This window comes from Drosophila sechellia, chromosome 2L (assembly GCF_004382195.2).
Source record: "Drosophila sechellia strain sech25 chromosome 2L, ASM438219v1, whole genome shotgun sequence".
Lineage (NCBI taxonomy): Eukaryota > Metazoa > Arthropoda > Insecta > Diptera > Drosophilidae > Drosophila > Drosophila sechellia.
This window is the reverse complement of record NC_045949.1, coordinates 13,999,634-14,022,791: the sequence shown is the minus strand read 5'-3', so window position 1 is coordinate 14,022,791 and position 23,158 is coordinate 13,999,634. Positions and strand designations below refer to the sequence as shown.

General features: G+C 44.6%; 2 protein-coding genes across 4 annotated transcripts in view; both read right to left on the bottom strand.

Annotated features, from left to right (window-relative positions):
• Nucleotides 1–233: 233 nt before the first annotated feature.
• LOC6611260 lies at nucleotides 234–5,584 on the bottom strand. The gene is made up of 10 exons (XM_002035779.2): nucleotides 5,283–5,584; nucleotides 4,889–5,226; nucleotides 3,731–4,835; nucleotides 2,928–3,676; nucleotides 2,065–2,868; nucleotides 1,345–1,964; nucleotides 1,136–1,290; nucleotides 868–1,075; nucleotides 702–809; nucleotides 234–637 (listed from the first exon to the last, which is right to left on the bottom strand). The coding sequence occupies exons 1-10, from the start codon at nucleotides 5,527–5,529 to the stop codon at nucleotides 274–276; spliced, it is 4,698 nt and encodes a 1,565-aa protein (XP_002035815.2). The 5' UTR covers nucleotides 5,530–5,584; the 3' UTR covers nucleotides 234–273.
• Nucleotides 5,585–5,732: 148 nt separating this feature from the next.
• Nucleotides 5,733–23,158, bottom strand: part of LOC6611259 (laminin subunit alpha-1) — a 66,799-nt gene continuing 49,373 nt past the window's right edge. For 2 of the 3 annotated variants that reach the window (XM_002035778.2, XM_032716289.1), the window contains 12 exons: nucleotides 13,045–14,404; nucleotides 12,722–12,977; nucleotides 12,270–12,666; nucleotides 10,510–12,197; nucleotides 9,700–10,452; nucleotides 9,357–9,639; nucleotides 9,150–9,300; nucleotides 8,434–9,091; nucleotides 6,940–7,558; nucleotides 6,749–6,882; nucleotides 6,459–6,687; nucleotides 5,733–6,391 (listed from right to left, as the gene is read on the bottom strand). In XM_002035778.2, coding sequence (XP_002035814.2) covers nucleotides 6,237–6,391; nucleotides 6,459–6,687; nucleotides 6,749–6,882; nucleotides 6,940–7,558; nucleotides 8,434–9,091; nucleotides 9,150–9,300; nucleotides 9,357–9,639; nucleotides 9,700–10,452; nucleotides 10,510–12,197; nucleotides 12,270–12,666; nucleotides 12,722–12,977; nucleotides 13,045–14,404 — 6,683 coding nt within the window. In that variant the 3' untranslated portion in view covers nucleotides 5,733–6,236. Of the gene's footprint in view, nucleotides 6,392–6,458; nucleotides 6,688–6,748; nucleotides 6,883–6,939; nucleotides 7,559–7,709; nucleotides 8,293–8,433; nucleotides 9,092–9,149; nucleotides 9,301–9,356; nucleotides 9,640–9,699; nucleotides 10,453–10,509; nucleotides 12,198–12,269; nucleotides 12,667–12,721; nucleotides 12,978–13,044; nucleotides 14,405–23,158 lie in introns of those variants that run through there. The other variant, XM_032716279.1, reaches the window with a different exon arrangement.

Below are 23,158 nucleotides of genomic sequence, written 5' to 3'. Positions count from 1 at the left end.
TGAAATGGGGGATAGCTCCAATCGATAACGTGGGGAAAAAGAGACTGGGGCGCCAAGTTTAAATTGGTGGTGAAAAAGTAGAAAACTTTGAAAAATAAGTCTAGACAAATATACGATTATATTTTAATGTTAAGAAAATTAGCATTTAACACAAAACTAATATTTTAAATAGCTTTGCTGCCTTGCTATACTTGTTATTTGTAAAATTTATTTAGATTGTTAAGCCTTAAGCCTTAAATCTTTAATTTTATTTTAATGCGTTACAAAACGTGGCTAATCTAAAGATTTGATGTACTTGGGACAAACACATTTGTTCTTCTTTAATTTGGGCTTGACTGGCGGACTGGGCTCCTCGGCGGGATCGGTGATAATATCATCGGGATGCGTCTTCTCGTTGCACTTGGATGTCATGAACTGGAAGAACTCGATGTTGCGGACATGCGAGTTGAACTGGTCCTTGAACTGGAAGTAGCTGGGATACACCTTGTGCTTCAGCATGGCCATATAGAGGCTAAAACGCTGTTGCTCTATGAACATGCGCCGTCGATTTTCTTCATGATGATTCTTCCAACTGCGCTTGCTAATCTCCTGCTGAACCAAAAGCTGCAGTCGCGGATACAAATGAAACATAATAGCTCTGAAAAAGAATAATAGTTTTTCCGATACATCTACAAAAAGAAAATTCTACTTAATCAACTCACTCATTAAAGCGATACCGCTGCTTCCTGAACTTGATCGAATCAAATTCAGAAACAAACTGGTGTATCCGATCCGTATTGGCTAGTTGTGCAGGAATCTCCACATAAATTCTGAGGGAATACGCCCGAATAAATATGGTCAGGATAGCTTAAGATACCTTTGTGATACCTAGAATTCAGAACCATTGGAAAATCGGCTTTCACTGGTTTCTTGCGAGTTTGAAAGCGCGGAAACTTTTGCATATCCCGCTCGAACGAATTGTGCCGGTTTTGCATTTGGCTATTTACAGAGGTCAGCTCGTTCACATCGATAAAGAAGTTGCCAGCACATAAGTTATATTTTCCGAGAGGCGGCACCGATTTATACAACTCAAATCCTAGAATATATATCCCTCAAAGTTATGATAAATCGTAGTATAATCTTAATGTCAAAATACCTTTTCTTTGGCAGGATCTGTTCTGGGTTTCCAGGAAGTACAAGGTGCGCCTCTTGGGACAGAAACAATTGATAAAACTGGTCAGTTCGTCCACCCAATTTCGAAAAGTGGTCAACAGGCTTTCGGCAAAGTTCACTTTCAACTCAATATCGTCACTTTCAATATAAACATAAATATATAATGAATTTTTGAAAAATTACTCTACTTACCGCACTTGCAAGTCGCACTTTGCGTTCTCGTCACATCCAAACTTGCGCAGGTGGGTCTGTATGATGACCCGATCACCATACAAAGTTAATGCCAGGTTGCTGCACTCGATCTCCACACATGGTACATCGAGATCCACGTCTTCTGCCGACTGGTCCTCGCTAGAGGGAGTTTCTTCAAAAGATCGATCTGTTAGCTGACTTTTAGTTGATGGGCGAACTTCGGGCTTTGTCCATTCATCCGGATCGGCCGCAGATGACGGGATTTCAACGGGCTCAGAATACTGCACACTTGCTGTCAAAGGAGCTCTAAAGACACGAACCTTCAGATTGTCGCAGGTAAAGATCGAGGTGTCCAGATGTAGATCCACATTTGTGATGTGGCTGAATGTGAAGTGGATACCGGCATAGACTTTGTGGGCAATGAAGTAACTGTTTGGAAGGAAGGTTATGTAGCTTTTTTCTAGGTCGACCTCGCCCTCCTCCTCCTCCGGCAAGACATCACTACTGGAAGAGATTTCTTTACTTCTCAAACTAATTCTTTGGGAAACTGCGTCCGGTGAATTACTTAAGCTGACATCTTTAAATGGCAAACCTTCCGGATCGTTGATAAAAATGGTCTCCTGACAAATAAAATGTATAAAATAATGAGACAATATACCAAGAATGCATCAATGGTTTTCGATACAGTTAGAGAAGAATATGTTGGAGAATATACCATACCTTTTTGAATATTTGGCTTGATTCGATTTCTATATTCGCATGTGAGCTGCTCGAACTGATTTCCATGTCAATTTCGTCGACATCCGTGCCGGGATCCCAGCCTTCGACGGTTTCGGAAGTAATGGCAGTGCCGTCGCTGTGGTAGCACCGCAGCTCTCCCAACGTCCAGACCATCTTGACACCATCGTCTCGCATCGAATATGACTCGTTGGCGTAATAGTCGTGCCACTCGGTGTTCCGATAGGGTTTCCCGCACCAGATCTTCCCATCGCGTTGCACATGAACCACGCTACCCAGCGACGTGGTCAGCTTGAGGTGGCGATAGCTTAGCTTGTAGAGTGCCATGATGAAATTGAGATAGTTTAACTCGAACTTGATGCTTTCGAACAATGCTGCAGCCTGTTGTTCCTTAAGCAGCTGGCTTTTCCTCTTAACCGGAATTGATTTTTTGGAGCTCTGACTCTTCTTGGAGTCAACACTGAACAAGGACGGACGTATGATGGAGTCCAATCCGCCCATACTGCGAGTAACGGAGCTCTTCTTCAACGAATTCTCACACCTCCTCTGCCTTTTCTTGGCCTCGCGGAGGGGCTGGTAAGTGGAGTACGTGGACTGCGTGGAGCAGGCATTTATAAACTCCGAGTTGAGGTCCTCCTCCTCCTCGTTGTCGGCCTCCGTGAAGGTGAACAGTTGGTACACCTCACCATTATACCGCATAATCACAATGGTGTCGGTGCTCTGATAGAATGCAATTACACAACCATAAGGTGTGCACACACGCCGACTCTCGTCCAGCACGTTCTCCTGGTGTTTCGAACAGCAGTAAGTATCTCCAAGATCTGTCCAACATATAACCACCTTACCTGATATTGCCACACGTGTTCCGTGTGGGTGTCGTGGCAGTAGGTGCTCAGGCCATTGGGAAAGTTCAGAACCGCCTTGGCGCACTCGGTCTGCGTGGCCAAGACCCGTAGACTTATGCCGTTCTTCGACTCGATCCTAACACTGGAATCGGCGGCAGTGACTCCGCGCGGGTCGTCGGCACTCCGAAAGTGTACCTCCTGGCCACCAATTTCGAGGGCAAGACACTTGTTCATCTGGCGAAAGTTCCACCTCTCCTCATACAGCACGATTCTTCCCTCTTCGAAGAAGTACTTCGAGGTCTTGCACTTAATGGTTTGCCGGGTGTCATCCAGATTATACCCCTCCAGCAAGGGATGGCTCCGTCCAAGGCCCACAAAAAACGCGTGCTTGGAGTCGACGGTTGAATCTTTTGCCTGCAGAATCGAAGCTATCGTAGCACGCGCCTGAGACTGCCTAACTGTTCTACTGGACAATAGACCATCTTGAGCTACCGATACCTTTCGGCTGGCAGCCCTCGATTCCTCTTGCTCCTTCTTTTCCTTTTCCCTCTTCTTGGCCAGTTGCTCCTTAATCGATTTTCGCCGGACAAACACTTTGGGATCGATGGGCACACCATCGTTCTCCTCGTTGCATCTCACTATGAAGGGATCTTGAGTCGCAAAATTATCAGCGCTCTCAGTCTGTCGTGACAAATAACTTTCAGTCACCTCGTTGAACCTTTTCGGGGTAACCAAGTCCTTTAGAAAATCTATATAGAACAAATGATATATTGAGACATTATTATCAATTATCTTATACTTACTTTCCATTTCGTACAGTGTAAAATCCCTGAAGCAGAGCCGCGTTGGTATGACAGTTTGATTTTCCTGTTCAAATACCTCGTTTAGTGACCGTCGAAAAGTATAGAGATGGACATTGGGCTGCACCTCCTGCAGGCTGAAGTCATCGTAGTCCTTGACCAGCTCTATAATGCGTTGCATCACCGAGTCATCCGTGAGATATAGTTCAGCAAACTTGGGCAGATAGATCGGTTCCACATCACCATTGTAGGGCTGACACTTCAGTGAGCTGTTGATATACCCGGATGTGAAGTATCGTCGCAAAAGATTATACTCCAGACAGCCGTGGTAGACGTTCCGCATGAGGGACTGATCCATATATGAAATCAGGTTGGACAGCAATACATTGGCTTCCTCCACAAAAATTCGGTCGTTTTTGTGCAGCTTTACGATGCTCTTAAACGAGTTGGCGTACACCTTAACTTTGTCCAGAACTCGAGTTTGAACCGATGGCGTGGGATTTGCCAGGAGCAGTACCTCCGTTTCGGTCATCAGTTCCTTTGGATTACCAAACGTGCTCATCAGCGACTCCAGATATAGGTAAACGGTGCTATTATCATTCAGGGAAGCCGGCATTTGCGTCTTGAGATAGTGCCCTTGAATGCTCAGCGATTCGACAATGTGGAATGCTTCCACCAACGACATGGATGGATCCATTTTAATATTTGTCTCCTTGTACGGATCCACGTAGTACGATCGGTACCACTCCCTCAGGGTTTCCACGTCGTACATGTACCAACTTAGCTGGTCAAAGATATCGTCCGTGAATTTGGCTGCCATACAAGCGGACATCTGGGGAAGCTGCTGCTGAAAAATGCCAACCGGTTTTGTGGGTGTCCTCTTTCGCAGCGAATGGATGTCCTTCTGGATGACAGCCAACGCTTCCTGGAGCTGCTGTTCCCGTCGAGGTCGGGGCACTAGAATATCGTAGGCACTCTCCTCCGGCATAAAGTGAATAATAGCTCGCAGCGGTTGTTCGTAGGCCATAAGCATCTTATAGAAGTCATTATCCATTTGCCCCACGATCAGGATCAGCATTTTCGTGAACGTCGGATTGTCTCGAATGTACTGAAAGTCAGAAAGGATTATAAGTATTCCCTAAATAAATTGAAGTATCTTACTTCCCGCTTGGACACCGGCACTCCCTTGCCAACTTTGTTGTGCTCCTTGGCTGTAACGGACGAGCACTTGATCTTCTCCAGGCGCACCTTGTCGCTCGATGTCTTGCCCGTTTTGGATCTAGCTGTATTTAGATCGCGTTTCGTATCTGGAGCACCCTTTTTTTTAGGCGCCAATAGGTTCTTGAGCTGTGCAGGGATATTTCGTTGCCAGTAGGAGTACAGGTCGAAGTTCGACTCGGACTCGATCTGCTTCGTTATTCTGTCAAACTCTTCAACACAGTTCTGAATGCATTGCAGGACAATGCTCAATGGATCTAAGGACTTCGCGTCCAGAGATCCTAGAAACCAACAATTTGAAAACCTTGCCCGAACAGTTGTATGCCATACAACTCACCAGTTTTCTTGGTCCTCGACTTTCGTTGGAACTGATAATTGGCCTCCGCAACTTCCTTGTCCAAGTCGATGACGAACATGGCGCGTCGCAGGCCACTTTCAAGCCGCTTCACGAACTCATCCCGCACCGCACTCAATCCATTATTATAGAAGTTGATGCAGTAGATATAGGGGCCAATGAGGTCACCACCCGAAGCTAGGGATCTTCGAGTCCTTCGGCTGCTCCGAATGGATTTGTTTATACTCATCGTGTGGGTTAAAAAATATGTAAGTAATGGCTGAATGGAGAGTTACGAACTTATGAGCCAGCAAGTGAAAGTTAACTCCCAGAATAAATTTTAAGCTTCAATACAAATGGAAAATCACGAAGTATTCGGTTTAGAAATTTTTAAGATGTATTTTAAGCAATTTGTTTATAAGGTTGATTTAATTTAAATAATTTCTCCATAGGTTTCATTTAAATAATAGGTTTTTATTTATTTTATTAGTCTGGAAATATTACATAAGCATAGGTACTAAATGGCAGTTCTATTTACAAATGAAAATAATGAAAGTTATAGCTACTTAAGTAAATTTCGTTGCGCACTGTACAAACTGGAGATTCGATAAACACAATTTTTGATAAGTCGTATGCCAAATGAAATACAAACTTAAAGCCTCTTTAAAAACATAAAATAAATAATGGAAAAAATAAGGTAATTTATAAATACGAAAATAAATTATGAATCAGATTGCAGAGTACAAAATGCAGTCACTGGCAATGAAAGTCGTAGTTAATTATATATAAACATTCAAAGCTAATCCTAGAGTAACCTAACTTATATGGCAGTGAAGGGCTATAAATAGGTGGCTCTAAACTCGTTATTGATCACAATACATTTGGAAAAAGTTTTGGTGTGGCGTCAACAGGAACCAGAAGCGCCCGGAAAGCTGTCCGGATTTCGGACATCGATCTTCAGCTCTCATCGCTGGACACGAGGCACTCGCTGAGCAGCACGTTCCTCAGGTCCTCCATCTCGATCCAGTCGCGTCTCTCGTTCCGAATGGACACGTGCCGGATGCAGCCCTTGAAGTTCTCCCGCGATATCAGTGACCCACTGGGTGCACTCTCTGCCAGGAAAATAGTTGAGAAAAGGGATTAAAAAATAAAATAAAATCCATAAAGAAGCTGACCTACCTGGCAGACCGCCAATATAGAGTGGGGATCGGGTTTGCACCTTTCCAGCATTCCCCTGATTTCCCACACTGATCACTGCTGGCAATTGATCGATGCGCAGGACAATCTGTTCGCCATCGTAGAGAGCTGAAATATTATGCCATTTGTTGTCACACAGGGCATATTTGGTGGGCAGTGATGACTCCACACGCATGGGCGCTCCGTTTCCTGGATCGCAGGAGAATATAATCTGCCCAAAGGAAAGAAGCATTTAATATATATCTTTGAAAAATAAGTCGTGTTCAACTTACATTGCCATTATGCAGTTCTAGTGAAAGTGCTGGGAATCCATTTGGATCTGAGACACTCAGCAGAATGCCCGATAGCTCCGAGGTCCTAAACTCCGTTTCCAGATCGAGGTACTTGCCCACATTGAAGTTTTTCTCTGCGGCAGGATAATAAAGGTTATTTGAAAATCAAAACAGACCGAGTGGGAACTCACTGTAAATGGCATATGCATCGCCGGGGAAGTAACTGCCTCTCTCCACCGTGGGAAAGCACTGGCCCACATTGGAGTGTTTGCCAGGTCGGGCCAGATCCTGGGTGTTGTTGTTGATGCTCACCCGGCGCAGACAACCCTTGAATGGCTCCAGACGAACATAGAGATCGGAGGAGACCTTGACCGGAGACTGGGGCAGCCCACCCACCAGCAGCAGCTGAGAGGCGCCAATCTTCTTGGGCAGCTTCATCTGGGCGGAAGTCTTCTGATCTGTACGTCCTATTTCCACCGACATGGTGACCTTGCGATCGTGACAGCTGATCGTCACCCGGTGCCATTCGCCATCGTTCAACTTGGCGGTCAACTGGAGTTCCTCGCGCCGACGACCTCGGACCACCAGGACCAGCTGCCCGTCCTTGAGGACGAGAGCCACGTAGTGCTTGGGCTTCTCCTTGCTTCCCGGTGACAAGTAGAGCATTCCATTGGGATAGAAGGAGCGGAAATCGAAGCTCAGGTGGAAGTTGCGCTGCCAGAAGTGACGCTCCGGTAGCTTCAGCTGGGAATAGCTATAGATATCGTCTCCAAACTTGAATGCATTCGGCTCGTAGGAATAGCTGCCGATCTGCAAGAGAGCAACCAGATTATGACCAGGACTATCGAACCTTTTTCTTGGAACTCAACTCACCCCGACGACTTTGTGTTAGTTTCTGAGCTTTTGCGTAGCGTTCTCAGCGATTTTGAATTAAAAATAAAAACTTTGCCATGATATCGTATTTGGTTTTGTTATAAAAATGTTTTTTATTTAGGTAAATGTGATAACAATTAAATGTCCATGTTGCAGTAGGCAAATGTTAATTGTATGATACATTCATGAAGCAAAAACGTACACAAAGCGTTGATGAGTGATGTGTATGATATGAGTATGGTGAATCTTACATTCTAATTTGAGCGTTGAAGCTTATGAAATAGTAATAAAAGTCGCATGAAATATTTACAAAATTGCAAAAGTGTTTATAAAGATAATTACTAACTAAGAAGATCCCTCGCATTAGGTTTCGGTTATCTGAGGATCAAGATGCGCTAGCTTAAAGCTATATCAGTCTGCCCATGAGAGTGAAATATTCAATCGATAATGCTCTCATGGACCCACTTTCCCAATGCCTTTTATGCAAGAACTGAGGTTATATCTTTGATGATGATTGGTTATATTAATCCACATGTAGACCACATAGAGTAGCTTGTTTGGTTAGCTTTGTTTTTTAGGCGAAATTAGTATACAAATGATCTTTCTTAAGGCGCAGCGCTTGAAGCTTTTAGCGTAGCCGCTTTTGACATAATTGCTTAGCAACTAAAATCCTATAAAAACAAAGAAAAACGTATGATTTTAACAGAGTTAGGTAGCCACATATGTACATGCAGAAAATGGACAGGACCCATTGAAATCTTCAACCCCCGCCAAACCAATCCCAGAAAATAAGATGAACTTTAGTCACTTACCCGCTTGCAGCCCTCAGGCGAGGCCGTAAAACTCTTTCCAATCATGGGTTCGGTTTTCAGCAGGACATCGTACAGTCCTCCTTTCAGACTGCCCATCAGTGGACCATTACGTCCGATCTGGACGTTGGAAAAGGTCAGGGCATCGTTAAAGTTAATGGTCCGATTGTTGAACACCACATCCCGAATGGCTCCTTCTAGATTTACAAAAGTCGGCGCCAATGGCGTATAACTCTCGTGCGCCGGAGCTCCACCGATATACAGGCCACCTGCATCCCTCGGAAGGCTGACAACCGTGGGATTGCCGTTTAGATTGCGAATCTCTTGCAGCTCATCGTCTACCATCAGCTCCAGCTTGCGACCAGTCTTAATCAAATGTACCACGTGAAACTCGCCATCGTTCATCTGACTGGAGTTCGAGGACATCTTGATGAAGCTGCGACCAGAGTTAACCCAAACATGCAATTGGCCATCCACGAGGCTAATGGAGAAGTTGCCCTTAATGTCCTTAGCATCGTAGTCGCCCAGGATCTCCGGCGGATAGGCAGCAAGGAGCAGCAGGCAATCGGGCTGAAGGGTGCGGAACACCAGAGCGGTATTGGAGCGCTTTCGGAGTGACTGCGAGGGCAGCTCCAAGTAACCATTGCCCGAGAAACCAGCCCTGTGAAGGATTTAGTTTTTAAGAAATGATTCCTTTGAAAAATAGTCTATCTACATACTTGGTAATCATGTCCTTGCAGGAAGGCTCCACACCGTAGTAGCTTGAGCTCTCCAGAGGATCGTAGGTCTCGCCATTCACCTGGACATCCTTCATACATCCCAGGAAGGGATTGTCAGCGCCAGGCGCCTTAGAGGTTCCCGAAGTGAAACCTATTATGACAATTCAAATTAAGTCTTAACTTATTATATTCAAATCAATCCCTTACCTGGTGGCACACCGCCCAGATAATAGACAGTCTTGGAAAGATCCGGAAGCAAGTGAATGTTTACGGGTAGTGTGGGTGCTCCGGAAATTGGACGATCGTTGTTTACTCGAAGCATTCCATTTTCAGTACTTCTTTTGGCCGAGAACTCTCGAGCAGCCTCGATCTTGATCCACTGGCCCACATTGTACTTCTTGGTAGTGTTGATCTCCAGCTTGGACTCATCGCCATAGTCGATGCGGAACATGATCCGACCCCGGCTCAAAGTTACCGACACCGAGCGGTTCTACAATATAAATATATTATTTTATCGTTGAAGAAAGGATTAAAGCTTAATTTTACTTACGTTCTTGTCATCAACCGCCAAGAAGAGCAAGGCATTTTCGTCCAACGTGCGGAAAGTCATCTGCACGGAGAACAGGTTTTTGCGAGTGGGTCGTGGTCGGGTCTTCATCAACTGGGCATAGCCTAATCCATTGAAATGGCGAGCCGTGGACGAGGCCGAAGACTCCTTAGCTCCAACCATTGATCCACCGCAGCTGCCCTCGCTGGTCACGAAGTTCCACAGACCCAGCGGCTTGTTGTCCACCTCCACCTGATGCACCACCACATTGAGTCCCGGCGTGAATTGCAAATCCTTTGAAGCAAAGCCTCCCAACGAAATTCGATCGCTTCGAGACTGATAGAAACGTGTGTGCTCCGTATCCGTGGATCCTGTTATGGTGACCGGGTTGGGCGGAGTCAGCTCACCATAGTTGTTCATTCGACGCACTACCAGGCTGCCCAGATTAAGTGTCCTATTCGCCTCCACATGGTACCAGGCGTCGTCGTACTTGGGGTCACGAGTATGCACCACCATGGGATGCGTTACGGTTGCGGTGGTGCCACCAAGATTCCACACCAGGCGCACACGACGTTTGTACAGCTCCAGGGTGATGTGACGTCCCTCGCTGCTGGCCAGGTGAATCAATGGAGAGCTCTCGAGGTGATTGGATAAGGCGAAGCTCATGCGAATCTTGTTCGAGGTACTCAAGCCGTACGAGGCGGGCAGATAAGATCGAATGCATTTAGGACCCAGCGATTCCAGGGAAACATCGATCTGTAACAAATTTATATATGTAAATAACTGGCCATATATGAAGTATGATCTACTTACCGCTTCTGCTGCATGTCTGGCCTTGGCTATCTGATCTCGGAGCTGCTGCAGCTGCTGGGCCATGCTGTTGTTCCAGACCTCGAACACCTGTTGCTCCTTCTCGGCTTGCTGCTCCAGGTAGCTCAATGAGACATTGGCCAAACGCAAGTTGGTCTGGGTCAGGGATATATTCTCCTGTGCCATTCCCAGCTTGATTTCCCAGTCGGGTTCCAGATTGGAGAACGAACTGCGCATGTTCTGGATGGACTCCTGCATATCCTTCGCCTTTCGCAGTTCAGCACGCATTTGTTCTCCCGTTCTATCCGCCATTTCTAGACTATCCTTCGCTTGACGACGGGCTGAACCATCTGAAAGGCCCTGCAGCTGTCCGGATATGTTGTTGGTGCGCAGCCCGGAGTCGTAAATCGAGGACTTGATGCCCTCCACCTGCTGCTCCTGGCGATGCAGTTTGTCCTTCAACACATTGGATTTGTGCATCTGTTTGAGCGCTTCCTGCTGGAGTTGTTTTGACCTGTGCAGCGAGTGCTTGGCTCGCTCGATCATGGAGCTGCCGTCACTGGGATAGAGTGTTCTCTGCGCCTCGTAAACCCGTTCCTTGGCCAGGATTGAAGCTAGCCGGGCATCGTTGATGGCCTTGGTGATATTGCTGTGGGCAGAACTGGCCAGCATGGCTATGCGGGCTCCATTTCTGGTGGGTTGAAACTTGCGGGCGTACTCATTGGAGCGCGCCAGCAGGTGATTGGCGTGCTTCTCCGCCTTGGGAAGCCAGTGTTTACGCACCTCCCGCTGCTGCTCAGTCTTTACGCCCAATGTGGTATTTAGTAGTACACGGTAGCCATCCAATTGGTTAAGATGCCCATTGAGTAATATTTGCCGCTGGACTGTCAGCCTCAGCAAGCCCTCGCCCTGTTCTAGGTAGCCTGGGTCCAGGTGATCGGAAATACGCTGGTTGAGCTCATCCAGCTCCTGATGGGATTCGCCCACATGGATACTCAAATTGCGCACATGTTCCAGAACATCCTCCGCTTCGTTCTCCACCTCTTGGACGCGATCTACCTGCAACCGCATGTCCACCACACGATGATTGGTCTGATTCAAATCCCGCCAGAGCATCTCCAAGCGGCCACTCTCGTCGAAGGACGCATCCGATGCGTTGCCCATGGCATAAAAATGCTTCCATGCACAGTCGTTGGTACTGCGGATTCCCTGAACCATTTGGTCGTGCTCCCGGATGGCTTGCAGGTAGAATCGGGCCTGCTTGAGAGCAGTGGGCAGACTGAGGTAATGGGCACTCTTTCCATAGCCATGTAAATCGGAAAGGGTTTGAAGAATCTCCGAGCGGAGTAAGCCGACACTATGCTGTTGTGTTACAGCATCCTCCCTCATTGATTTTATGGCAAACTCCCGTTTTCCAATGGTGGCCACTGCTTTGCGGGATTGGAACTTCAAATTTTCAGCGTGGGCCTCCAGCTTCAGGATGTCAGCGGAGTCGTAATCCTTCAGACGCCGTTTGGTCTGGCTAAAGTCCCAGTGGCGTCCATTCCATTTTTCATAGGCGCTTTCGTACTCTGACAATTTTCGATATGGCGCCGGAATTCCCGTCAAATCCATGTTGTGCATTCCACGACGAAGCTTGTTGCCCACCAGTTCCACATAATCCAGGAGCAGCAGAGTGCAGTTGTCGCAGACTATAAAGGATAAGAGAATATGAATAGTACGAATATGAATATTTATTCAGTTCACATGGAACATTAACTTACTTTTGCATCCGTTGTCCACCAGATGATGACGTTCCGCCTGACACTTGTCGCACTTATGTCCTGTAACTCCTTCTCGACAGAAGCATCTACCAGTCTCTACATCGCATCCTTCGGTTTGGATTCCATCCGGGTGGCAGTTGCATGGCTGGCAAGTAGTGTTAGGATATCTCATAGGATCTCCAAAGTATCCCGCCTGGCACCGCTCACACAATCTGCCCGTGTAACCAGGCTTGCAGACACAACTGACTTCTCCGTCCCAGACATTGCAGCCCCGGGCAAAGTTCCTATTGGTCTCCGGGCATGGACAAGCCTGACAACCGTGCGGAGAGTTGGGATCACCGTAGAATCCCTCAGCACACTGATGGCAGTGATCTCCTCCAGTGTTACCTCGGCAGTTCTACGGAAAGTCGAATATAAATGGAGTTGAATGGAAATCGAATAGTATATTTTACCTGACAGACTCCAGTTTCGCGGTCACAATCGCTGCTACGACCATTGCAATGGCAAGGAGCTGCTCTTCCTATCAGATCCTCAATGAATACACTCTCCACAACAGTGGTATTCCGCCAACGGTAGAAGGATCTTCCCGGATCCTGGCACGAAAGTCCATCAAACCGCTTGGGACACCTACACCGTTCGACTCCCTTGGCTATAAGATTGGTGGAACCCTTGATATAGATGGCCGCATCCATGTGTACATTTTGAAGGCTATAAATACATGATTTACATGATAAAATCTTATTACTAAATTTATTGAATTTACTAAATGACTCACACTACTTCCTGGAAATCGGCAAAAGCAAAAGCTCGAATGAAGATGTGTCGAATGTTTTGGAGGGCAGCCATCAGAGTATTGCGATCCACTGCCTGGCTGGTGTGGTGGTACTTCCAGAAGGACTCATGCAGCGGCACCCGATGGGTCACGTTCAATGAGTACTCGAACTCTTCGTACTCGTAAAAGTCCAGTAGCAACTTGGAGTGCGCGTGTAACTGAACCAATGGATACTGACCCAAAATATTTCGCTCCAAGGGCTTGTGGGCACCCTCTGTAATCAGGGTGAAGTACAAAAAGCCACCATAGCTGCTAGTCCGATCTCCGTAAAACTGTGGAGGCAGTTGGAAATAGAGCGGATGGTAAAACTGTCCATATGCTCCAATGGAGACATTCCCCGTAGATTTGGGCACTAAGCTCAGATCATTCATCCGCTGGATCTCCGCGTCTTCGCGATGGAAACTGCTGCCCTCCATCTGAACCACCACTATGTACTCGTAGTCCGAGCTGGGTACCGAGTGCGGTCTTATTTGCTGAACGCTGAGATTTCTGGACTCCGCCATACGGATGTGTCCCCAGGACAAGTCGCTCTGCTCGCACTCACCGGATCTCCCGAAGCAGAAGCATCGGGTGCAACCTTCGGGATTGAGGGCGGACAATCCGAAAGTGCTTTGCATGCAGGTATCGCATTTGAGACCCACCACAAGGGATTTGCACGGGCATTGACCATTCGAGTCACATGCTATTGAGCCATCCGCCTGGGTGAAGGAACCCTCCGCATCGCAGCCACATCGCCGGCACTCCGGATAGCCGAAATACCCGATGGCGCAAGTGTCACACTTCCTGCCCGAATATCCCTCACGGCACTGGCATTGTCCATCGCCAGTGCTGCACTGCTGACCAATGGAGCCAATGTGATCGCACTCGCATTCCCGGCAACCCAGTCGAGCCTGCCATCCCCAGGTGCCCGGCACACACTGTCCACATCCCAGGCCACGGGTGAACTTGGGGCAGATGCAGCGTCCATTGTGGGGGTCACAAACCTGACCCTCCGACCTGCAGGCCGAGCAACGCTGACATCCCTCCGTGCTGAAGCCAAAGAATCCCTCCGTGCACTCGTTGCAGTGCTGACCTCCAACCCCGATCTTGCAGTCGCACTGGCCCGTCCACGGGTTGCACTCGTGGCCTCGGGAACCATGGGGATCGCAGCGACAGTCCCGGCAGCCCTCGCCCGCCGTGAGGTTCCAGTGACCCGGTCGACACTTGTCGCATCTCCTGCCGGTGACGTTGGCTAGGCAGGCACATTGTCCAGTTCGCTTATCGCAATCCGATGATAGGGATCCCACACTGCTGCAGTGGCATTCTGTAAAGGAAGGGAAGATGCATATGTTATAATTTATAGCTAAAAGAAAGAAAATTTTAAATATATATTTATATTAACTCTTACTAACTCTAATTTTTAACGAAGTTATAAATGAAATGCGATTTAATCAATGAATCAATGCCGGTGCTGGAATCTAACAATCAATCCCCTTCCTATGAGCTTTCCCCGTCTTGGGTTACTGGGCCACAACTACGTCACTGTCAGTGGCAGCCAGCTAACTGCACCTTAACAGCCACCAAGTGGCGCGCACAGACCCACCGTATCCACTAGACCCACCAGACCCGCTAGCCAGTTGGTGGGTTTGTGGGTTGCGCGTAGGCAGCGCCCCAAAGTCCGCCCACATTTGCATTCAGTTTCCTATTCGGGCGACAAACGACAATTGCGACGACGGACCAACGGACATTGGACCCCGAAAAAAAGCTGTGGGAGACGACGACTACGACTACGTCGGAACAAGCCAGACAAGTCTGCCAAGCTCATGAGTATGTGGACAGGCAGGAGGTACATATATACTATATACGAAAATAAATTCATTCATAAATCCGGTAAAACCAACGCAAAAACACTTTTCAATTTGATTGCACGCTCTATAAAAAAATACACCTAAAATATTGGCAAAAAGTGCATGCAAAATTAGAAGAGAGCTGTGGAACTTGTAACGAAGATTTGGTGATCTATCTTAAGGTCTAATAAGGTTAAATATATGTAAGTATATAAGGTAGGTGGATTAGACACTTGCAAATGTTTGGTAGTGGGAATTTAAAAAATATTGTAAAAAAATAGTTTTTGTTTCGCATTCCTAGTCAACTGACTGCTAACAGACTTTGGCCAAATCGTAGGGTATTCCAAAGAAAATATGAACAAGCTTAGCACGCGACACGATAGGATAGGTGATAGTAGATCCACTCCAGAGCTGCTTCGAGGAGCATTCAAGAGGAGGAGAAGGAAGCTGCGCCTTGAGGCACTTGGCATATGGCTGGGACTTGAAGACTCAAGACTGACTATAGTGCAGCTGTCAAGTGCTTGCCATCGTTCGTCTGGGGGGGATTTGCATTTTCATGAATGAAATGAGTGGCGAGAGAAAGGCCTGCGACTACGACTATGACTATAGGCGACTCCTTCAGACGGAGCCACCAATAAAAAGTTCAATCAACTGACGCCATTCACATGTTTCGCCTGGGCAAATGATGTCATTAAAGTTTACAATGGGAATCACGACTCTTCGCCTGCTCCTCGATCGTTTTTTGCCTGATGTTTTTGGTGCTTTAGTTGAAAATGCGTTTGTCATGGCACCACAGTTTGAGAGTCACTTGCACACCCACTGGAGATTTATTGCGTGGGTCTTGAGTTTGTTTCTTTCTTCTGGTCGGTTGTTAGTCTCGCGGGCCTTTGGTTTTATTGACAATTTTGTTTTCTTGATTTTTTATTAATGAGCACGTTTTGTTTGTTTTCTGTTTTTTTTTGCTTTGTTTTTACCCCTCAGTTATATCTCGATTTGCTGGCTGCCGATCGCTAGACTGGCCCGATGGTCAGAGATCTCGTGTGTGGGCCGCCTTAAGAGCACTTCCGTTCGCTTAACGGTTTTCAGCTTGAATGTGCGTTAAATTTTAGGGTTCCCGTTCACATTGGCATGGGCGGCATAATTTGGGATTGATCGACTGTCATTTGCCTTGTCTGCAGGAATGTCATGAAAAATTGGCGGATGGTCGAGACCAAACACCTTCTAACGTTTTTACAATCTAAACTGCTAACTATCAAATCAGAGTACTGCCATTAGTCTCACTTGTGTTGTGGCCTTGGGGCTTGTCATTTTCACTGCACAACATGGCGTATACACAATGCGACTACCAATAACCAAACTGTCTGCTCAGTCAACGCGTTCACAAATCAAATGCAATGCAATAAATTAACAATCAAATACTAATAATTCTAAAAGTACCAATGAATTGACAGTTTAATTGCAAAATCTCTTGGACTTGAGCACTATCAAAAATAAAAAGACTTGACCAATTGCAGAAAAATGTTAGAGCCGTAAGCTCACTTGTTGAGCTTCGATTTGGAGCACGTGTTTTGTGGGCAACATACCGTATGTTACGCTCGACACGACAAAATATTGATTAAATGATTTATGGGTTCGCTCACCGCACTCTGGGACAACGTTGCGTATGCGCAATGCATGCTTGCAGTGAGTAGTCATAAAAAAGCACCGATGGATGCCAATCAATTATCATAAATCTCAAATCAACACAAGAAATTAATTTTAAACAGCAAATATTTTATACTCTATATCTAGGTTGCAAAAAATAAATGTAGTGGCATTCGGAATTCTAGCGTCTACGCTTTAAAAACAGAATCAAGAAAAGGATCTTAAATTTGTTTAACATCATACGAATACTATAAATAAGCTGAATTTCTCAGCATATCAATAAACGAGTGTTATAACGATTGCATTTCGATATTTCCACAAGTAATCAAGAGGCAATTAAGCGTCTGTAGGCAGCTGCGATAAAAATCTGTTGGCTACACGCTGGCTGCCTTACTGACTGCATAAATAAATGAATCGATGAACGAATGAATGAGTGAATGAGTCGCATTCAATTGAGTGATTGACTCACTGACCAACTGACTTGCCAACAACTTCTCCATATACCCAATACAGATTGACATTTAAAATGTCGAAAATGATGGATACAAATGCAGTTAGTTGGCTTTTCTTGTTAGCCGCCCACCGTTGACCCAGTTTTCAAGCGAAGGAGAGAGTAATTGGAGTGTGGGTTGGGGTAGGACCTGAACCTGGACCAGGACCACCCGGCTAAAGTCTGCCGTTCCGAATTTCGTTAGTTGTTTCCTCCTCTTTTTTTTCTGCTGAAGTTAATTAACCCGTTTGCATAAATTTCGGTGCGGGCCACCAAGAAAAAAGCTCAACCAGTTCTACTCCTCGACCGACCGGCTGTCGGGACATTATTTATGCTTTCTTTGATCGAACTCGGCCCGGCACGTCATAATAGTCGCAATCCCAGTCGCTCGGATCATCGCCCCCTCCCCGAAATGGCCAACTCAATTGTTTTCGTGCCCGTCGTAAATTAATCGAGTATTAAGTTGGCCAGGAAATTGCGTTTGACTTCTCACTGGCCACGTTCTCGGACGCCACTTGCACCACCGCCTTCTCGGTAATGACGGGGTGTATTTGGGAAAATAATAGAAAAAATTAATTATAGCATTTTGTTTGTTATAATAAATGGTTTCCGAGTGTCTGGCTCTTGGTGTTTGGATCAACGGCGGCCGATAAGTGGCGGCGCCTATTAAAGTGGCCACATTAAGCCCGATCTCGTATGCAATTTATAAATATCTGAGCCGTGTTGGCTTTGTTGACTTCATTGCGAATCGAGTTGGCCAGATGTGGAAGTCGTGTTGGAGATTATTGCGCGTGGCAGTGTGATTATTATATCGTTTAGCGAAACAAACGGAAACGGAAGTTGGATGGATCAAAACTATTTAAGATTGATTTGCACACATTTAAATTAAATCAAAGCTGCGGAAGATTCATAATATATCTTGAATATATATAATCTTGATTTTACAGAAAAATAAATAAAGAAGTATCTTTTGTTCTAAAAAAGTTCAAAGTCACGAATAAACAAAGTTATATTCTCGTGAATAAACCTATAAAGCTTTTAAGTTACTCTAAACATCCTTTTTAATTTTCAAACGAAGCTGAACAGCAAAATGGTAGAAATAAATTCTTCTACCTATTTCGACGAATAAAACGAAACAAAATAAATAAATTCCCCTTAAGCACACGATTGCCAATTGTTTGCGCAAATAATTTGCTGGCATTACGAATCGAAGACACTTCAAATGAACTGCCGAAAGCCGATTTGAAATTTTAACTCAAAAGGTAATGTGCATAAATTGGCACGCATAAAGCTTTTAACACTAGCGAAAACGGGAAAAAGTCGAAACTGAAATGCTCTTTAAATAAATTTATATATTTTCTTCTTTTCATTTCTTATAAAATGAAGTAGTAAGGCATATTTCAAAAATACTCCAAGGAAAAGCAGCCAACCCGCGTCTCAAACATAAATATATAACACAAATTGGTGCTTCCAATGGGGTGCGCCAGAAATTTGGTTCGCAGATCGGTTTTCATAGCCATGCGAATGTGACATTTGCAAAATGTTTTTCATATTTTTCATATCGCAGCAATTGCTGCTGTTGCTGTGCCTATAGCAAAAAAAAAAAAAATCCATTGCAATCTATTTCGTCTGGGACTTGTTATTTATGTTTCCTGCAGTTGCAAAAACGTTTTATTTTCGCTGTTCGCAATTTACAATAGTTTCGCCGGCTCGCTCATTAGTCAATGACATGCCGAAAATGGCGAGAAATATTTTTGGCACATTTAAATGCAAATTAATGTGCCATTCATTTGCGGTAACTCCAATCCATCATGCGGCGAATAGTTTGACAAGCACTGGCAAAGGTCACAGCGTCGCGGATTGACGACCGCCTCAAAATTTTGTGAATTGCGAAATCTCGAATGTGAACAGAGGAAAATCCACATGTGGGTAATACCAAAGTTTATGGCACGGAAAACTGTGCCCGCATAAGCAAATTTGCATATGGGGATTAAATATGTGCGAGCATATAAATTTTATGGTCACTTGCCACTTGTCTTGAAATGCAGGTGGATGGATGTCTTAGTGAAACAAAATTAAAATAAGCCATAAAAAATAGATTGAGCTCTATTCGAATGTTCGGTGGGCCAATCTAAATCGGCAAATCGGTCGACAGAGTTACGAGGCCATAAGGATTAAGCTGCAACGATGAATAAATAAGAGAAAAAGCGATTGAACACCAATGAATATGATTTTCACAGTTCCTGGGGTGTTTTTCAATCGCACATCGTAAATGAATCGTAAGGAAGCAATCCGATCCAATCCGATCCGACTGGTTGCATCTTTCTAACAACTTTCACACTCCAGATTTGCAATTCGCATCTGCGCCAAGAGCTTCTCACGTATTTAGCCGAACTATCTCCACATGCCATAAAAACGTCAAATTGAATTTTATTTCAATTAACAAAACTATTTGCCGCCCCCTTGGCCACCTCCAACACACGACTGATCAGAAATAAAGCCAGGAATGTGAATAAAGAATAAAGAATGTGTATTCAATGAATTTTGCACGCTATCGATTTTATTTTTGGTCAGCAACATTTGGCCAGCAGCAGCATTTTCAATTTGGCCAAGGAGTCTGGACTTTCGGCGCGGCTTAAGTATTTGATGGCTGCTGCCTTTAAAATTGGAATTACATGTCGCTAATAAAGATACGGATTAGTTCGGCAGGCCTTCCGTACGAGGGTGTCCGAAATGCGGGCCTTAAAAGTTAATTAACAATAGCCGAAAGTGCAGCCCAGTTGTAATTAAAATCCAACTGCAATTAGGCAAAAAACACATTTATGTGGCTATACGATTTTTTGATTACACGCTTTTCGAAGGGGCGGAAACTCCTTTGCTAAAGTTGGTGATTAAAAAGATTGTGTTTATGTCAAAATGTTTAACATTGAACACCTGCGGGTTATAAAAACTTTTAAACATAAACATAAATTACATCTTAACGATGTGAAAATAAAAGTACTTCTTTTTAGAATAAATATATAAGATCCAATTGCAGAACCAAAAAATGAGGTATTGTTGTCGTATTTTGTATCTAGAGTAAACAGTTTGATATAAAAAACAAATAAATTGCTCATATATTTGTTATAGTTTTACCAACATATATATTTAATAGGGTTATTTTAAGTGTATTAAAAATACACTTAAATCAGTTTGTATGAGCATAAGCCTTTTTCTTTCTTATGCATCTAAAATGTTCTAATTTTTTAAAATTCCTTTCAAGCATCATTAACATAATATTTTAGTGCCCCAATCCCTCGCAAGGGTATTTATTTAATCGGTTTGTGCAAATATATTTTGTATCGTTTGGATTACTGTTCATATTTTGACACCGTGTGTCATGTAACAGTAACTGGCCTCAGTTTAATGCCGGTTTTGGTGTTGGTGTTGAAGTTGATGCCGTTTGGCCGGCCCGTGGAAACACACACGCCCATGGACACTCCCACATAGTGGGCCTGACATACAGGTAACTTTGCATGTCCCATGTACCCAGGCGGACCGCCCCAGACAGCCAGGCAACTCAGAGCCAAGAGCCGTGTGTATCGCAGATCCGGAGACCCAGCGATGTGAACACACCCATTTCCAGAGCTCCGGGCAGGAGGATCGGAATGGAGGAGTAGAAGGAGAAGGAGCAGGAGCAGTCAAGCGATCTCGACCAAGTGACAGGAAATGCAATTTGAGTGCGCCAAACTTTTGACTGCGTTAAGCTTTTGATAGGCGAAAGTACACAAGTCTATTGCCAGAGTCATACACATGTGATTTTTGGTTCTCCGTATTTTTTTTTCATCTAGTTGGTGTTTGTGGGTGTTGCCGCCTCGGTGGGCGTAATCCAAGTGAAATATCTTTGATTTTAATTGGAATTGCTTAATTAAGCGCGCAATTTGCTTCGTGCCATTAGCTGCGGTAACCAAAGTTGATTGGGGTCAAAATTCGGTAGGGTGGGAGAAATATCTTTAGATAATTAGGTCGAATATAAGTGCTTGCTTATATAACTATATATAACTATTTGTTACTATAACAAATAATTTTCTTTGAACTAAGAAGTTCTTTTGCTTAAATAATATGTAAGCAATCTAGTGATCATTTCCACCTTTCTTCTCCAGATTGTCGCAGTCTGAAACTTTCTCCGAGTTCCAGACAGACGGTTCCATCAGTCCCCCTTGACCACTTTATAAGATGAGTCTCCCCTCCTTAGTTTCGTCTTCATTTCCCTTGATTTTAGCAAACCAAAGAGCACATGTTGTGTGCCAACTTCAGACGGGAGAAAAAGTTGCCGTATCATTTAAGCCGACGCTTCGTTGTTTACGCATCGGCAACAAACAATAACAAAGGCGCAGACAGACAGATATAGATTCAGATTCAGATACAGATACTGAAACGGCAACGGAACGGCTACGAAATCATTTGAAGTGCATAGATCAAAGTGACCGAAGAGGCGCCAAGGCAGGAGTGTTGATACTGCGGGATTTCACTGTTCGTTGCTGGGACTTGGTGCTTTGGAGTTGGAACTGACCTCGGACAACCTGGCACACGTTGTGGAAGACTTGTTTCCAAATGGAAATTGCCAAATAAATATGAAAAACGTGACTTTGAGGCAAAGTATGCGAGCAATAGCGAGACTTTTGAACTCGTAAACTATATTTGAAAATAGAGGCGCCCCAAGAAAACAGTGGATTAAATAGTGAAATTTTCCTAGGCCACCTTTTAATTTTCTCACTGATTAACCTCGATTCCCGCTGGAGAAACCACAAAAGGCAGCTGCCTTAGGTCTCGTATTTCCGGTCTTTAAGCCAGCTTTTAACTGGAAATTGATTTATTGCCTTTTCACCCTTTGTATAGCTCACTAATTAGACATATATTTTACATTTTAGCGATAAATCCAGCTTAAATAGCTCGAATTTGGGTTTATTTTCCGCTGTCGCAACACCTTGATAAACATTTTCGCCAAAAAAATTATGAGAGTCTTGCTGTTGCAAAATTAATGCTTAATTTAAGCGTCAGAAAAATAATTTGCTTGCATTTTTCGATACGCTGAGCCGTTGGCAAGGGGCCAACAAAAAAGCCCGAAACAAGTTCTCCATAATCAGATTTAATGAAAATTGAATAATAAATACTATCAGGCGCGCAATCGGCTAAGAGAAAAATGTCTGAAAACTGCTGTAATATTTCGCTATAATGTTTCCAAACACCCAGAAGCTGGCTACTCAAAAACGTGGCTAAATGTTGTGAGATAAAATTGGTAGTATTTTTGTTTGAGGCTGTTGAACTTGGCTTTTTGCCATTTAAGTTTTTAATGTATTTTGTGGGATTTTTTTCTATGTGGGTGGCAGATATTTTTGCAATTTATCTTTTTCCTGTGTACCATTTTAGTTTGAGATATTGTAAAATAAAGTAAATATAATGATTTCCCATCGGAGATTTCTCAACACAAAGTTCAGGCACCACACACAGACAAATGGCCCTCGACCAACTGAACTTTAATCCATAAATTTCAACAAATTCGACTGCCGTAGGCCCTTCAGTTTTTATCTTTTTTTTTTTTAGGAAAATGCAGCTTAATGTCGAACTGAAATTGCGTCTGAGTCGACAAGATTGACACTTGCATTTGTCATTCGGCTCATTTGCTTGTTTGTTTGTTGGTTTGTTTGTTTATCCGTCCATTTGCTTCGCTAACAAGTTTTGTTACAGTATTTCTGGCCGAAACTAACCGCCTTTCCCTTGGCCACCCCTTCATTTTGGCTTTGTTTTTTCCTGTTTTCAGTTTATGCCTTCGTTTTTTGTTTTTTGGTGGTTTTCTGTGATTTTGGACTTTATGTGCAATTAGCGAGCGCATTGTTTGTTTGTTTTGTGTGGCACGTTTCATTGTAATTAAAAAATCGCCGTTTTGCCCGCGACATGTTGTGTGCGGTAAGATTTGACTTGGCCAGGCCAGAGCTGGCTCTACTCCCATAAGAATGGCCATAATGTATGTACGTAGGTGTTTCTCGTGGCTTTCAGCCTCTGTCCCTCAGTCCTCATCCCAGCATTTCTGTATTTGGAGTCGCGCTAGAAGATCTAA

Excerpts from the sequence above, each read along its gene's own strand:
- LOC6611260 (XM_002035779.2), bottom strand. The coding sequence starts at position 5,529 with ATGAGTATAAACAAATCCATTCGGAGCAGCCGAAGGACTCGAAGATCC. Across the intron at positions 4,836-4,888 it reads TGCCGGTGTCCAAGCGGGAA|TACATTCGAGACAATCCGAC; the intron begins GTAAGATACTTC and ends TCTGACTTTCAG. Across the intron at positions 810-867 it reads CCAATGGTTCTGAATTCTAG|AATTTATGTGGAGATTCCTG; the intron begins GTATCACAAAGG and ends GTATTCCCTCAG.